We start from the raw sequence: 15,228 nt of genomic DNA, 5'->3' as shown, positions 1-15,228 counted from the left end.
GAAGATCACATGCGATAGCCTTGCTCAACACAATTCCCCTCATGTACCACTGCTAGGATAAGGACTATTTTCTGTTGGGTCAGATATCTCAGACATTATTATTACACAGAGCTGGCTGGTGGCTAATCTTTGCAACCATATTGCAGGACCTTTTTAGCAAGTCAGATCCGTTTTTGGAGATCTACCGGATCAACGATGACGGAACCGAACAGCTGGTCCACAGAACCGAGGTAAGGGTGCCATATGGGCATGTCGCCTGTCACTTAATTGACTCCAAAAAACATTCCTCCTCCTCTCCGGCTTTTACCATGCTGTACCGTGTGAGCTGCCCTCACATCATTTTTCCTTCTGTGTGCTCGCTCCCTCCCAGATGATCAAGAACAACCTTAACCCTGTGTGGGAGCCCTTCAAAGTGTCCCTAATCTCCCTGTGCAGCTGCGACGAGGACAAGAAACTGAAGGTATGAAGGAGGCCCGCCACACAGGGTGGGATGATTGGCCATTCTTAGTCACAGAGAAGCACCCCGGCAGGACACCCTCTCTCTCCAGCCGGCGCAATCAGGAATTGGGTGCAGAGACTGGAGGAACTGAAGGGGTGACTGAAACGACCACAGGGAACGAGGGAGGGAGTTAAGAGGGGGGTGGAAGGGAGGGAAGGGAGATTGATGAGTGACCCGATGAATGAATCGATAATTGGCCTATTTTCGCAAATGGTTCACTCTCTCCCTCTCTCTCTCTTTCTTTCTCTCTCTCTCTTTCTCTTTCTTTCTTTCTCTCTCTCTCTCTCTCTCTCCTGTGTTAAACAGTTCCTAGTGTGGGATTATGACTCCAGGGGTAAGCACGACTTCATCGGGGAGTTCTACACGTCCTTCAAAGAGATGCAGAAAATCGGTGGAGGAAACAAGGTCAGAAAGCACACACACCGTGTGTTCTGTGTGTGTCCGATGTGCATCACCCCCGGTGTGGCTCTGTGTGTATGTGTGGGACTGGGCTGGAATGAAAGAGATGTCAGTGTTTGCTGTTGTGTGTGTGTGTTTTATGTGTGTGTGTGTGTGTGTGTGTGTGTGTGTGTGTGTGTGTGTGTGTGTGTATGTGTGGTAAGGAGGAGCTGGAAGGCAGCATGGAAGCCTCAGCTGTCTGTCTGTTCACTCTCTCACTGGCCTCCCTCCCCCACCATCTGTTCTGAAGGTCACATGGGACTGCATCAATCCCAAGTACAAGCTGAAGAAGAAGAACTACAAGAACTCGGGTGTGGTCATCCTCAGTGACTTGAAGGTGAGACGAGAGTGTTGTCTGAGGAAAAAAAAGGAGAATGCTGTACAAATTGCACACAGGGACACTCTAATCAACAATCAGATTGCCATGAAATAACCTGAACCCCCCCCCCCCCCAAACACACACACACACACACACACACACACACACACATCATCATCTAGAATCACCACAGCTGTAGAAGATGGTGCCTTCCTCTACCAATCATGAGCTTTGCTTTCGGGAGAAAATCCTTTTTAAATGACAGATTGAGATATTTTCTCTTCTCTGACTGGCATTTCAGCAGCCGTGTAATCCTCTTCACATGGGCCAATTAGTAAAACTGGCCTTCTAAGCCCCTGTTCAATATTTTACCAAAATAGCTAATGATCAGTGAGGGGTTTGTGTGAGCGACTTCCTGCCTGATCTCCGCGGTATCATCTTGTGTATCATTGGAAACCACAGAGTGGCATTCTCAGGGCTGGTTACATACGGCTCATATGCTTTTACAGCTTTGATATCAATTCTCACAACATTAAGCAGGCTGTTTAATTCAAGGTCATTAAATTTTAAAACGTCTGCTTTGTTCATTGGAATGTGGGGGTTCTTTGATCCTAGTGTATCATATTAAAATGTACAACCCCCAGGAAGAGTGAAATTGTTTTAGAATAGCTCATGAACAGTAATGTTGGGGGTGACATTGAGTGCATCTATTTGATTTTTTTGGTGTTGTATTTTCTGTCCCTCACAGCTTCACAGAGTTTATACCTTCCTCGACTACATCATGGGAGGATGCCAAATTCATTTTACAGTGAGTCCAAAACTTCCACTTCTCACATCAGGGATCCATCTCTGTATACGGCTCTTTGGAGTTTTACAGTAAGGGAGACTGAGGCTTTGCCTTGTACACGCTGGTCGTGGCACAGCTCATTTGAGCTTGAATGTCTTTCCCATCCCCAGAAATGGCTCATTTATGCCCGTGTTCACTTTGCAAGCGTTCTTTTATCATCAGCACAGGCGGCAGTGGCAGCTGTTTGGTTTTCCGAAAACGCTTTCCAAATGTAACACATTGGGTCACAACAGCACACTTTTCATTCAGCGGGGGGGGGGGGGTATGTCTCCTGACAGGAAGCCCACTGGGTGGCTCACGCAGATATGAGTTTGATGCTGAGGCGAACAGAGGCTGGGTTCTCCCCGAGGCCTAGTTTCCGATTGAAGCCATATCTCAAAACTCCCTCCCGATGCACCGCTATCACCAAACACGTACTACACTGCTTACCTGCTCGTGAACGCGTCACACAGATACACGCACACATGGAGGCCTCTCAGACCGGAGGCAGTGTCAGCTGGCATTGATCTCAGTGGGAGGAGGAGGAAATTGGCACGCTCCGATCTGTAGATGTCCACAACCCAACATAATTGATCAAAAGCAGGATTTGGCGCATCAACTATCTCTGCCCTGTGTGTCAACCGGATGTGTGTGCATGTATGTGTAGTCTTGTTTACTGTCAATCACTCCTGTGTGCATGAATTTCACTCCACATATGTTGTTTGCCAAGTTGTGTGGCTCACAGTAGCAACATCTGCCTGATGAAGACATTTAAATGCAGTTGCCCTCAGCTGTGGCAATTTCCATATTGCCACTCTTTAAATGATTTATACAGATGGTGTTGGAGCGGCTGCAGACAGAGAATATCCCACTCTGTCTCCCTCATGCCTGCATCTCCCGTCTAATTGGTCATTATTATTTTGGTTACACCATAGCTCTCTCTCCAACATGATGTGTGATTGCAGTAACAGTTTGGTTAATGACGATATTGCTCACAAAAGGCTTTTTTTTGTTATGGTAGCAGTTATCTTTGCATGATCTCATGTTTTTTTTTTTTTGTCCCTTCTAACCATTGCTCTTCAGACCACTCTGTTGTTTTTGTTGTTATTTTTGTTGTTGTTAAGGTTGCCGTCGATTTCACGGCATCTAATGGTGACCCACGCAATAGCTGCTCCCTTCACTACATCAACCCTTACCAGCCAAACGAGTACCTGAAGGCTCTGATCGCCGTGGGGGAGATCTGCCAGGACTATGACAGGTGAGACGCGTCAAAGCTGGGGAGACGCTGCTGATCTCTATCAGCACTGACGTGCGCTTCTCTCATGTGGAAAATGAAAGTCTATGTGTTTACATCTCCTTTGTGGTGACACTCTGAATCTGACTGCATTGGATCTCGGGTGGGCTGAAGCTGAATGGAATGGAAGTGGATGGGGATGAAATACCAACATGGTGTTCAGTGCAGAGACAGCAGATGCATTAGAGAGAGAGAGAGAGAGAGAGAGAGAGAGAGAAAAAAAAAAATATCTCATTTCCTGATGCATCAAAGCACCTCAGTATATAGCTTTCCAACACAAGACTGGATATATCTGACATTCATATATTGATCCAGTGTGAGCAATGCCTGACCATTGCATTTTCTTTTTTTTTTGTTCAATGTATATTTATTGAGACAGTAGACACAATAACACTGGGACAAGCAAACAAACACAACACCACAAAATAAAACAAGGGAGAAAAAAAAAAGGTCCAGAGTGGTTAGTTACCTATGTAGTACATAACAACTTATTCAAGGTGCATTGTCATTTGTTCGACATTTACCATTTACAGTGTATCTCATTTTTTCTTTAAAAACATTACATCACAGATCCATCTGCCAAAGGAAGGGGGGTGGTCACTCTTCCAATTTAAAAGAATGACTCGCCGTGCTAAAAGGGAGGAATAGGCTAAACTATTTAATTGTGGCTTTTGCAGAGGAAGATCATCTGCCGGTACACCACAAAGGCCAATGAAAGGACAGGGATCTATAGTTAAACCTGAGATTGCTGAGTATACCTCAAATATTGAGGACCAGAATGCTGTTAAACTAGAACAGGACCAAAATGTGTGATAAAGAGTGGCAGGTGCTTGCTTACACCTGTCACCGATAGGGTTAACTCCTGGGAAGATTTTAGATAGTTTAACCTTGGACATATGAAGCCTATGTACAATCTTAAACTGAATAAGACTGTGCCTTGCACAAATAGAGGTGGAGTGAATTTTTTTAACTATGTTAGACCATTGATCTTCAGTTATATCTGCATCCATATCCTTCTCCCAGTTTTCTTTGATTATTGACATTGAGGAACCTTCCAATTCAAATATAATTGTGTACAGCCTTGATACAGTTCCCTTCACCTCAGGTGGGGTTTTAAGGATTGAATCAAGTGGTGACTTTGGTGGAGGTGAGGGAAATTGAGTGAAGCGATTCTGTATGAAATGTCTGACTTGTAAATATCTGAAAAAATGGTGTGCTGGTAAAGAAAATTCCTGTCTAACCTGATCAAATGACATGAAAATGGCATCCTTGTATAACATCTTTATATTCACCACTCCGTTTCTAAGCCAACAAGTAAATGTATTATCTTGGAGAGAGGGTGGGAATAGGTGGTTGGCTGTAATAGGGGAATAAACTGACATAGAGACTAGCCCATAATGTTTTCGAAACTGAGACCAAATTTTTAAAGAGTGGCGGACTACAGGATCCCGGCAGGTCTGTGGTGAATGTAAGGGAATAGATGAACACAAAAGAGCTGAAAGTGAAACAGGACTACAATGACTCGATTTAATTTGTAACCAGCCAGGAAGATCCCGGGAGGATGTATCCCATCGCCAATACAATAAGCTTTTGATATTGGCGGCCCAATAATACATTTGAAAATTAGGTAGAGCCATTCCGCCATGTATTTTAGGCCTCTGTAGAAACAATTTCCTGATCCTAGGTGCTTTATTATTCCAAATAAAAGATGAAATAAGACTATCAAGCTTTGTAAAAAATGCTTTTGTAAAGAAATATGGGATGCACTGAAACAAAAATAAGAATTTGGGAAGGATATTCATTTTAATTATACTGATTCGCCCGGCTAAGGACAAAGGCATAGTGGACCAAGATCCTGTTGGGTACGCTCCAAAAGTGGAGTAAAATTGGCCTTCAAATGTTGGGAATGGGACCTTGCAATACACACACCAAGATAATTAAACTTATTATTAGTCACTTAGGGTAGAGAGAGAAGTGAGGTCTGATTAACAATTGTAGTAATGGGTAAGAGCTCACTTTTGTCAAGGTTGAGTTTGTACCCTGAGAAACTGCCAAAAACTTTAAGGATGGTAAGAATATGCGCAATGTATGTAAGAGGGTCCGATATATACAGGAGGACATCGTCTGCGTATAGAGACATTTTGTGTTCCTGATTTGCTCTGAAGATCCCTTTGATATCTGCACACTGCCTAGTGGCTGCAAGGGGCTCCATTACCAAGGCAAAAAGCAGTGGAGACAGGGGACAGCCCTGTCTAGTCCCACGTTGAAGAGGGAAGTATGAGGACTACGCGTCATTAGTTCTGACTGAGGCCAAAGGAGATGTGTACAACAGTTTGACCCAAGAAATAAAAGTATTCCCAAACCCAAACCACTTAAGAACATAAAACAAGTAATTCCACTCTACAGAATCAAACGCTTTCTCAGCGTCTAAAGCTAAAAGTGCCTCCGGACGCTGAGAGGAGGGAGTGTAAAGGATATTAAATACACGCCTGGCATTAAAAAATAAATGTGAATTTTTTATAAATCCAGTTTGGTCAGATGAGACAATAGTGGGCAAAACAGATTCAAGGCGGAGAGCCAGCACCTTAGCCAATATCTTTACATCAACATTAAGAAGACTTATTGGACGGTAGGAGGAACAACTGTGGGGATCCTTGCCTTTTTTTAGAAGAAGGGATATTGATGCCTGGCGTAAAGTTGGTGGAAGGCACTGGGAGTTTAGACTATCATCAAACACAGCTTTGAGTAAGGGGCCAAGTTTAGCTGAGAACTTCTTACACAATTCTGTATTCCGTCCGGGCCTGAACATTTTCCACTTTGCATGCATGCAATAGCATTGTTAATTTCGACTAAAGAGATAGGGCTATCTAAAGAATTCACTAACTCCTACTCCATAGTGGGGATATTTAGGCCCTCAAAGAAATTGTCCATTAGTCTCAGATCAGTGGGGGGTTCAGATGTACAGTATATAAATTAGAGTAAAAATCACAAAACCATTTATTGATATCCCTAGGGTCCAATAACAATCCTGACTCGGATTCAATTTGATCAATGATATGAGTAGTAGAGGTAAGTCTCAGACTATAAGCAAGAGCTTTGCTTGGTTTCTCTCCATATTCATAGGACATATGTTTAGACTTCATCATAGCCCGTTCTGCCTGTCCAGTAGAAAGCATATTAAATTCAGCCTGGTACATCATTCGTTGTTCATAAAGCCCTGAGGTTGGGTTACCAGCATAGACTTTGTCTACATCCGAGATGAGCTCTGTAAGTTTTGTTTGTCTGGCCATTCGTGCTTTATGGGTAGATGCACTGTAGGAGATAATCTGCCCCCTCAAGTAGGCCTTAAGTCTCATCATTTACATTGGTCTCTAAAAATATGTCTATGTAAACGTTAATAAAAGTAATAAATGACTCATCTAACAAAAGAAGTGAATTGAGTCTCCATCTGAATCTATTAGGTCTATGATTGGGGAAGGTCAAAACCAGCATTACAGGGGCATGGTCAGATATGACCATGCTATTGTAATCACATGCCTCTACCAATGGCAGTAGGGTTTTATGAATAAAGAAGTAATCTATGCGTGAATAGGTGTGGTGAACAGGTGAAAAAAAAGAGTATTCTTTCTTTGTAGGGTAAAGGAATCTCCATGGGTCAGACATTGCACGAGATTGCAAGAAGCTTTCTATGCATTCTGCCGTTTTTGATTTAGTGGCAATGCTGGGAAGATCTATCCCACAGGGGGTTAATTACACAATTACAGTCACCAGCCAATATAAGCTGATGAGTGTCTAAGTATGGTATAGTTGACAGGAAGTTATTCATGAATTTAGAATCATCCCAGTTCGGGGCATAAACACAGGCTAATGTCACAGGTAGACCATAGAGTTTACCCACCACAACAACAAAACGTCCATTAGGGTCTGATATGGTTTCAGATGATATAAATCGTACTGATTTGCTAATCAAAATGCCAGCTCCCCTGGTCTTCCCCTGAAAAGTTGAATGGTATACCTGTCCCACCCATCCTCTCTTCGGGCCAACATATTCAGACCCACGCATATGTGTCTCAGGGCCTCATTTACTAACAGGATTGCGCCCATTTCAGGCGTAAAATAGCGGGTAAAGAGATAAAACCGTATTTCCAAAGGAGGCGCACCTGAGTAAAATCGCAGATTACCGCTGCTGGGAAGTGGGTGTTCGTCGCAAAGAGATGCGTAAAGTGCGCCTAATTATGTATTAGTAACGAAACAAGAGGTGTTTTAGCATGACATATCAGCTGCTAAATGAAAACTATGTGCCTGCGAGAAATTTGAAAAATACGAACATCAGAATTTTTTTTTTTTTTTAAATGTTTATATTTGATATATCATTTAATAGGCATACAAACAAATAAAATTACAAACTGTCCCACCAGCTAGCTGTTCGGGAAAAGTTCGGCCACGTCTTACCCAGAATCGCCGCTCATTGTATGGTTTAAACCGTATTTTTACTCATAGTTCAAGCACACCGAGTACAGTTCACACCTTCTGCTTAGGAGTAACGCGTATCTATTCAGGAAAAGTACTTGTACTCGAAGTACACTAACTAAACTACCTGTAAGTAAATTGTAAAGAGCAGCATATTAATTTCACCGTCCATGTTTATTTTGACGTTATAGCCTCTTAAGCGTCAGCGTGGAGCAGTTAACCTGGATATTAACTATCCTAGCTATCTCTAGCTTAGGGAACCATCTTAACAGTTTGCAGTTGCCTGTGTGTGATTAACTCATGTTAATATGTGTGAATATAAACTCGTGAACATAAACTCGTTAATATGAAGCTGCACAGGCACCCTGAGGGGTAATCATAGTAACCCAGAAACTCAATGTTCGCTGAAAAGTTTAATTTCCCAAAATCAGCTCACCAATAAATGACAGTCTTGAATTCAAAGTGATCACAACTTTTAGTGTGGACGGAAGGGCTAAATGGAGAAATATTTATGAGTTTCTATATTTACCCGGGTTAGTTTGCTGTAACCTCGTGAACCAAAAGCTCTAATTCTAATTTGAACTCATCATCCATGGGTGGAAGGAACACGCAGGCTCTTTCTTCCCTATTTTAGCTGCGCACTAAATAACACTAATGGGCGGGGTTAGGCGCTGATTACGCTGGTAAGGCGTCGACACATTCAGATGAGGTTCTTGTTTGATAAATACGATGCAAAATACCGTGCGCTATATGCGGGTTGGCAAAGGCGCAGATTGCGCTGCGGTCGCAATGTTAATAAATGAGGCCCTCAGTGAGGAAAGCTATGTCAGTTTTCAAGAGCTTAAGATGAGCGAGGAACTTGGTGTGTTTAACAGGATGGTTAAGTCCTTTCACATTCCAATTGGTAGACTTAGTTGACTGCCCACTCCCCCTACTGGGTGTACTTAAGTTTGCCATATTCAACAGTATAGATGATATTGAACAGGCATGACAATCTGTCTTGATGTAAATGGATTCTGTGACTCTGGCAGAAGTCATATTCAAAATTAAATGCAACCACAAATGGACAAGGTAAAAATAAAAATAACAAAGAAAAAACATTCAATGGGAAAAAAAACACTTACCCCCCACCCCCCAGCACTATCCCAAACAAAGTGCATATCCCCAAGAGCAAAATACCCAAACTCACTAACTTGGGTCTTAACTTAACCTAGTTGGACCCAAAGCACAGCAAGCAATCCAATAGTAATAAAAAAAAGAATAAGCAGTGCAAAATACCATAACTGCATATAAAAGGTAATACAAATAAATACACTATTTAAATACAATATTTAATTGAAATAAAGAGAGAGTTGTCACTTTGTACATTACATTCTGTAGCCTGAACCTAACAGATACTGCATGAGATCAGTATAAATTCAAATCAAACCGTTAGGAAAGAGTGTCACAGCAAAAAACAGACAACCTGTAATTTAACACAGTGTCGGCCCAGGCCAGGGTCTTCAAAATTAGGTCAATATTCTTACCATAGAAACATTTTGAAATGTGAATTGTACAAAAACGCTCTCAAAGAGAGTTTAACCTGAGCAATTCAAGTTGGAATAAGCTAAACCAACTGGTAGGGTATTCCTATTAATAACAATGTACCTGATCATGATGACGGCAGAATGTTCTCCTTTATGTAAGGTATGGCAAGTTCAGGATCAGTAAAGGATTTCTCCTCATCCCTGAAAGTGATACGGAATATAGCTGGAAAACGGATACCGTATTTGACATCCTTGACACCTGTAAGGAGCCGCCTCGACTCTGTAAACGCATGCTTGTTTCTTAGCTACTTCTGGTGCGAAGTCAGCGAAGATGTGCACGCGCTTCACCATGTAAAACAACTTCTTCTTCTGACTTGAAATGCGGAGGATGCGATCTTTCACGTCTTCGTGATGCACGCGAATTATGAACGGTCTGGGCCTCTCTCCTTTTCGGGGTTTTGGTGCCAGTGAACGATGACCACGGTCCAGACGTGGCGTGTCTTCCAAATCCAATACCTCTTTGAATATAGTCGCACAGAACTGCCGCAGTGTTAATTTTAGCAGCTATTTTAGATTTAGTCTTAGTCTTTAGACGAAAATGCATATTAGTTTTAGTCACTTTTAGTCATTTTTATCCTGCTTAGTTTTAGTCTAGTTTTCGTCGACGAAAACTCAGAACATTTTAGTCTAGTTTTAGTCGACGAAGTCTCATTACATTTTAGTCTAGTTTTAGTCACATTAAACTAAAAATTAAGTCCATCTTATAGTCACATTAAACTCCTTTCCATCCCTTCTCAGGCCCGGGGACCCCTTGTGTTGTGTCTACAACTGCATAATAGTCAAGCTTGCAGTACGTAAACTGTGGATGCAATTAGTCTCTAAGATACAGATCTCCTATGCCTACAGCTGAATTCCAATGAATTCAATGTAAATAATAATTTTAAGGCAATACTTAATTAACAGTATTATCATTAAAATATAAGAGAATATCAAGTCTAGATTTTGAAGATTCAAATGATCTGATAACACAATACAACTACTATGCCTACCTGGCCTTAGTTAAATCAACCACATATCCTCCATATGAATTGCTGTGCAATCTGATAACCAACATACAGTATTTAGCTAGACGGATAGTTTGAGAGTTGAAAGTAGTGCTAATAGCAATTGCATAAATAGACAAGGATATGTAAACCAATCACATATTCATTTATTTTTTCTTGATTAATGTCATGCGTGGCCTGTCCTATAGTCCATTCTGCAATGTGTTTACTAGCTAGTTATCGATAGCTAGTATAACTTAGCTATGCTACCTCATAGTTAGCCAACGTTAGCTAGCTAAAAGTTTTGGAACTCATTTGCCAAGCCAAACGGGAGGTTTCAATCGAAAATGACTAGCTAGTTATCCAAGCTGACACAACCTATACACTCGACTGCCCCTTTGAAGTTAACTTAACGTTGGCTAATATATTCGAATAACTAGTTAACATTAGCTAATTATCATTGACAGTTACTAGCTAATTTACCTTGGCATAAATGGCAGGGTTGTCTTGTGCGCTTTCAGGTGCCTCTTGTTGTGTTCTTCCCATCTATTTTGAAGCCACACGGTTTCTCTCCGGTTATTGCGGTGCATTGTGTTTTATTTTCTGTCAAGTTATAATTTAAGACTGTCCAGATATCTATTCTTATTTGTCTTCCAGTACCGAGTGCTTGAACTTCAGCCATCATAACGTTAAGCCATTGGGCGTCACTTGCATGTCTGGCCATCTCAGGGAGTGGAGGAGGGATAGATACAGGACCGGGCAACATTCAACCAATGATGTGCATACAAGTTTAGAAAAAAAAAAACAATTGTGACTTAGTCAACCACCAACATTTTCGTCTCGTCAACGAAAGTTAAAATAGATTTAGTCATAGTTTTTATTTATAAAGATCCGTTTTCGTCACGTCTTAGTCTCGTCTTAGTCACGGGAAAAAGGTCGTTAACGAATATTTTTCGTCATAGTTTTCGTCAACGAAATTAACACTGAACTGCCGTGGGTTTTTACCTTCTACACCCTCCTCTATTCCTATTAGACGGATATTCTGGCGACGGCTACGGCCTTCGAAATCCAAGCACTTCTCTGTCAAACTGCACACTTCTGAGTCATGACTGATGAACTCCACTCTGTGGTGGACTGCTCGAGGTCGTCAATGCGCTTGGTGTTCTGTGCATTAGCAGACTGTAGAGAGTTGACGGTGGAATGCAACTCCTGTCGAATGGAGACAATTTCTTGACGAAGGGCAGCCGTCTGTGTATCCATTTTTGTGCCCAACGATTCAATCGCCATCATAATTTTCTGAGTCAGGAGAAAGCTGTAGAGAATCAGCTTCAGCGGTTGAACTAGCACCTTTCCTGCTAGCAGTTGAATTAGCAGCCTTGTGCTGACGATTAGCCATTATCTTTAAATGAAAAAATAAATACTGTGTATACGCGATATCTCCCTACCTAAGTTACCTCACTGATGTTACTAGACTATACGATGACGTATTCATATAATTATCGGTATTCTGCACGCTTAAGAAACAATTGTATTATAAGTTGCATGCAAAGCTCTGGACTTCACAGCCTCACATGTCGAGCATCAGCCGGAAAGCGACCATTGCATTTTCTGTCAAAGAAATTAATCCATGACTTTTGGCATTATTACTGTGCAGCCTTTGTTATAGGGGGGCATTCTCTGAGAGAAGGTATATCAGTATTAGCCATTCCGGATCCCAATGCCTCCAAATTAAGGTCAGAGACTGAGACTGTTTACTGTCAGACATTTCAACTTCGGAAAACTGAACTGAACATTTGGCACTCCAAGGAAGGAGGATGTTCTGGAGATGAGGGATCAGTCCAGCAGAGACAATTACTACTTATGCGAGATTGGGAGATGTGGAGTGTCTGTATCACTATCTCAAAAAGTTTAATGGGATTGAATATACAGTATGTGGCATTCACGATATGTTGCACGAGAACAGACTTCAGTCTGGATTTAGTTGAGACATGGACTCACCCAGGACTATTGTGCTTCTTTGCCAACACCTACTGCGCTGTCTCACTTATTCATGTAACTGGGGGGAAACAGACGAGAGGCCCAAACACATATCACTCCACGAGGAACCACCAGGGAAATCTCTGATTAATTAACTTCATTCATTTAACAGCAGTGTTGTTATCTGAAACGGTATTTGTTCCTGCGTCTCTCCCACCCTCACCCTCTGCGCTGCTGTTGTCCGTGCTTCTGTTGTTGGTGTTGGGTCACTAATGGGCCCAGCACTTCCTCGTAGAGAGCAGCAGTGTGGGCAGATCAAATGGCAGCGCCAGCATGTTTCTTCTTCCCTCCTGGTTCTGTGATAGCCCCTTTCCCTGCTAAAGACGTGACACATCCTGCCAATGCTTGACAGGATGCCCAGCGCTGGGTGCCAGTGAGCAGGGGCTTATTACGTGTGTCAGCGAAGCAGACTGCCAGCCAAACAAGAGCCACATGGAGGCCAACACAAACAATGGGCAGGGAGGGAGGGAGGGAGGGGGGTATTGAGAGCAGTGGTTCACCTGAATAGAGAATCAACCAGTATCCCAACTGCATGCTCTCCAATCTTTGATAATGGATATACCTTGGTAGGTGTCTACCTGTATGATCCTGTTGTATGTTGACAGTGTTTCCTCTGTGGAATTGTATACATTTGTTTAATTTAACTTTCAGTTCTCTTCCTCCAACCAGTTGTCTTGTGTGTTGGTTTATGAAATCTGATGAATGCTTGTGATTAGAGTTTTTAATTAACTCCTGTCACTCTGGATTTCTCCCCCAGCTCCTCGACATTGACGCTCTTCTGTAATGCTAATGTTCTCATGAGCTAATGTGCACGTTCACGCTGTGGTGGGTGTTTTCAAGGAAGACGCCTTATAGAAACTCATTAATTACCAGCTAAACACAGCTAATTAGATTTGTTCCAAAGACGAGATCCTCTATACTAACGGCAGAATGCCAAAGGAGGATCCACTTAAGAAATGGATTTCCATGTTTAATGGGAGAGCTTCCAGTTTGATGGGAAATCATAACGGATGGTTTTATCGCATTACCTCTGCACCGAAACAGACGCTGGCGCATCGCTAATACAGACAATAAGTGTTTTGTTGTTTCCCGGGTCTATTGGCAAAGCGTAGGCAAGAAGCCCTCCAGGGATGAACACCTACTGTGTGGGGGATCATCGCTCTCTTTATCTTTGAGGAGGTGTGAGAGCATTTAAACCAGGTGATCTCTGGAACAGGTGTAGGGACTGGAGTAGGATGGAGTGGGTTTGTTTTTACCAGTGAGAACAGAGGTGCAGAGCTGTGAGCTGCCAACAGTGAAGGTGTGTTTTGCTGTGCTGTGCCTTGCTGTGTTGTGCTGTGTTGTGCTTTGCTGTGCTGGCTTGACTATGAAAACTGGCTAAATTTTTTTGGGGGGAGACATTTTTGGAAATAAATCTGCCAGCAAAATGAGTATAGCTGTGTAGATGTAGGCAGAGTAGGAGAACAAGCAGTAAGAGCACGTGTGCACCAAATTAAAACAAATTAATTGTAAACGTAACAGTGAGGATGTACTACATTCAATTTGACAAAAGAAGGGTCTGCTAGTCAAACAAAGAATGTACTAATGCACAACACAGGAATGAGAAAAAAAAACATTAGGTCCATCTAATAGCAGGTCCACCCAACAACCAGTGAAACCTGTCAAAGCATCTCTTGGTTCCAGGATGAACTTACTGCTCCACTCAGAGATAGAATCAGTGCATAACATTCTCACTGTAAGTGAGGAACACTACAGCAGAGCACTTGTTGCTTCTCGTGCTTCAGGAACCCTTATAATATACCAATATCAGCCTGACATGGAGACGGGCTCCTCATCTCCACCCATTCTCATCTCCATGGGCAGAAAGCACCAAGGGATCATCTAGGCCACTAGTGCAGCTGGGAGAGTGGCAAGCTCTGCTCTTTTGATATCTGGTCTAAGGAAAGCTAAAAGATAGACTTGATAAATGTCACACATTGAAGCCCATGCATGAATGCTGCCTTTGATGTAACAATCAACAGAAATAATGCATGAGCACCAGATGAAGCATAAATATATACAACCCACTCAAAACTAGCAGCAATGCAGAAAGTAAATGACAATGATAGAGAGGCAATGGTTCTTTTTTACAGAAAGCATAAATAAATACTGCAGACCATCCAAATCAAGTGGATCAAATAAGCTCCAACTGCATAAAACTAGGCCATGTGCCAAATTCGTCCAGAGAGCAATTCCTGGCATTAAGAACATCATGGTAACTGTGCTTCCAGTCTCTTAATCTGCTGTTTTTCTCAGTTTCTGAGAATGTTTCATTTAGGGTGGCCACATTTAGGAAGAAAATTGCCTCTCTGAATGCGCTCTTTGAGAGCACATTTGAATGAATGCACATGTCTGCTCACACACTAACCACACACTCTGGGCTTCACAGATGCTCTCACGTGTTTCTAGGAACACTACATCCAAATGATTCTGCTTGGACCCTACACCAAGCACTCTCTCAAAGCTATCAGCGCCCCACACTGAAATATTGAAATCATTCTCTCAGCGTTTTGTACCTGACTGTAGAACTGCTATGCTTGTGCAGGTCATTCAGATTGAATATGCAGTCGATGTTCAATTATTTTACTGCTGAAGTTATTATAATATCAGATTAGCATGTATTATTTATTTATTTATATCTTCAATCCACTAATGTTTTATTCAGCGCTGGAGCCAGAGTAGTTTTATGGTCCACCAGAGTCTCTGTGTGTGTGTGTGTGTGTGTGTGTGTGTGTGT

The 15,228-nt window shown here is 42.2% G+C and overlaps 1 protein-coding gene across 1 annotated transcript in view; it reads left to right on the top strand.

The window, feature by feature from the left end:
- Positions 1-15,228, top strand: part of cpne7 (copine VII) — a 40,075-nt gene that overhangs the window by 16,585 nt on the left and 8,262 nt on the right. The window contains exons 6-11 of the mRNA XM_012814736.3: positions 147-230; positions 371-460; positions 806-904; positions 1,188-1,274; positions 2,005-2,064; positions 3,207-3,340. Coding sequence (XP_012670190.1) covers positions 147-230; positions 371-460; positions 806-904; positions 1,188-1,274; positions 2,005-2,064; positions 3,207-3,340 — 554 coding nt within the window. The remainder of the gene's footprint in view (positions 1-146; positions 231-370; positions 461-805; positions 905-1,187; positions 1,275-2,004; positions 2,065-3,206; positions 3,341-15,228) is intronic.

Source organism: Clupea harengus, chromosome 6 (assembly GCF_900700415.2).
Source record: "Clupea harengus chromosome 6, Ch_v2.0.2, whole genome shotgun sequence".
Taxonomy (NCBI): Eukaryota; Metazoa; Chordata; class Actinopteri; order Clupeiformes; family Clupeidae; genus Clupea; species Clupea harengus.
Note: the sequence above shows the minus strand (reverse complement) of the source record. Positions and strands in the feature narration are given on the sequence as shown.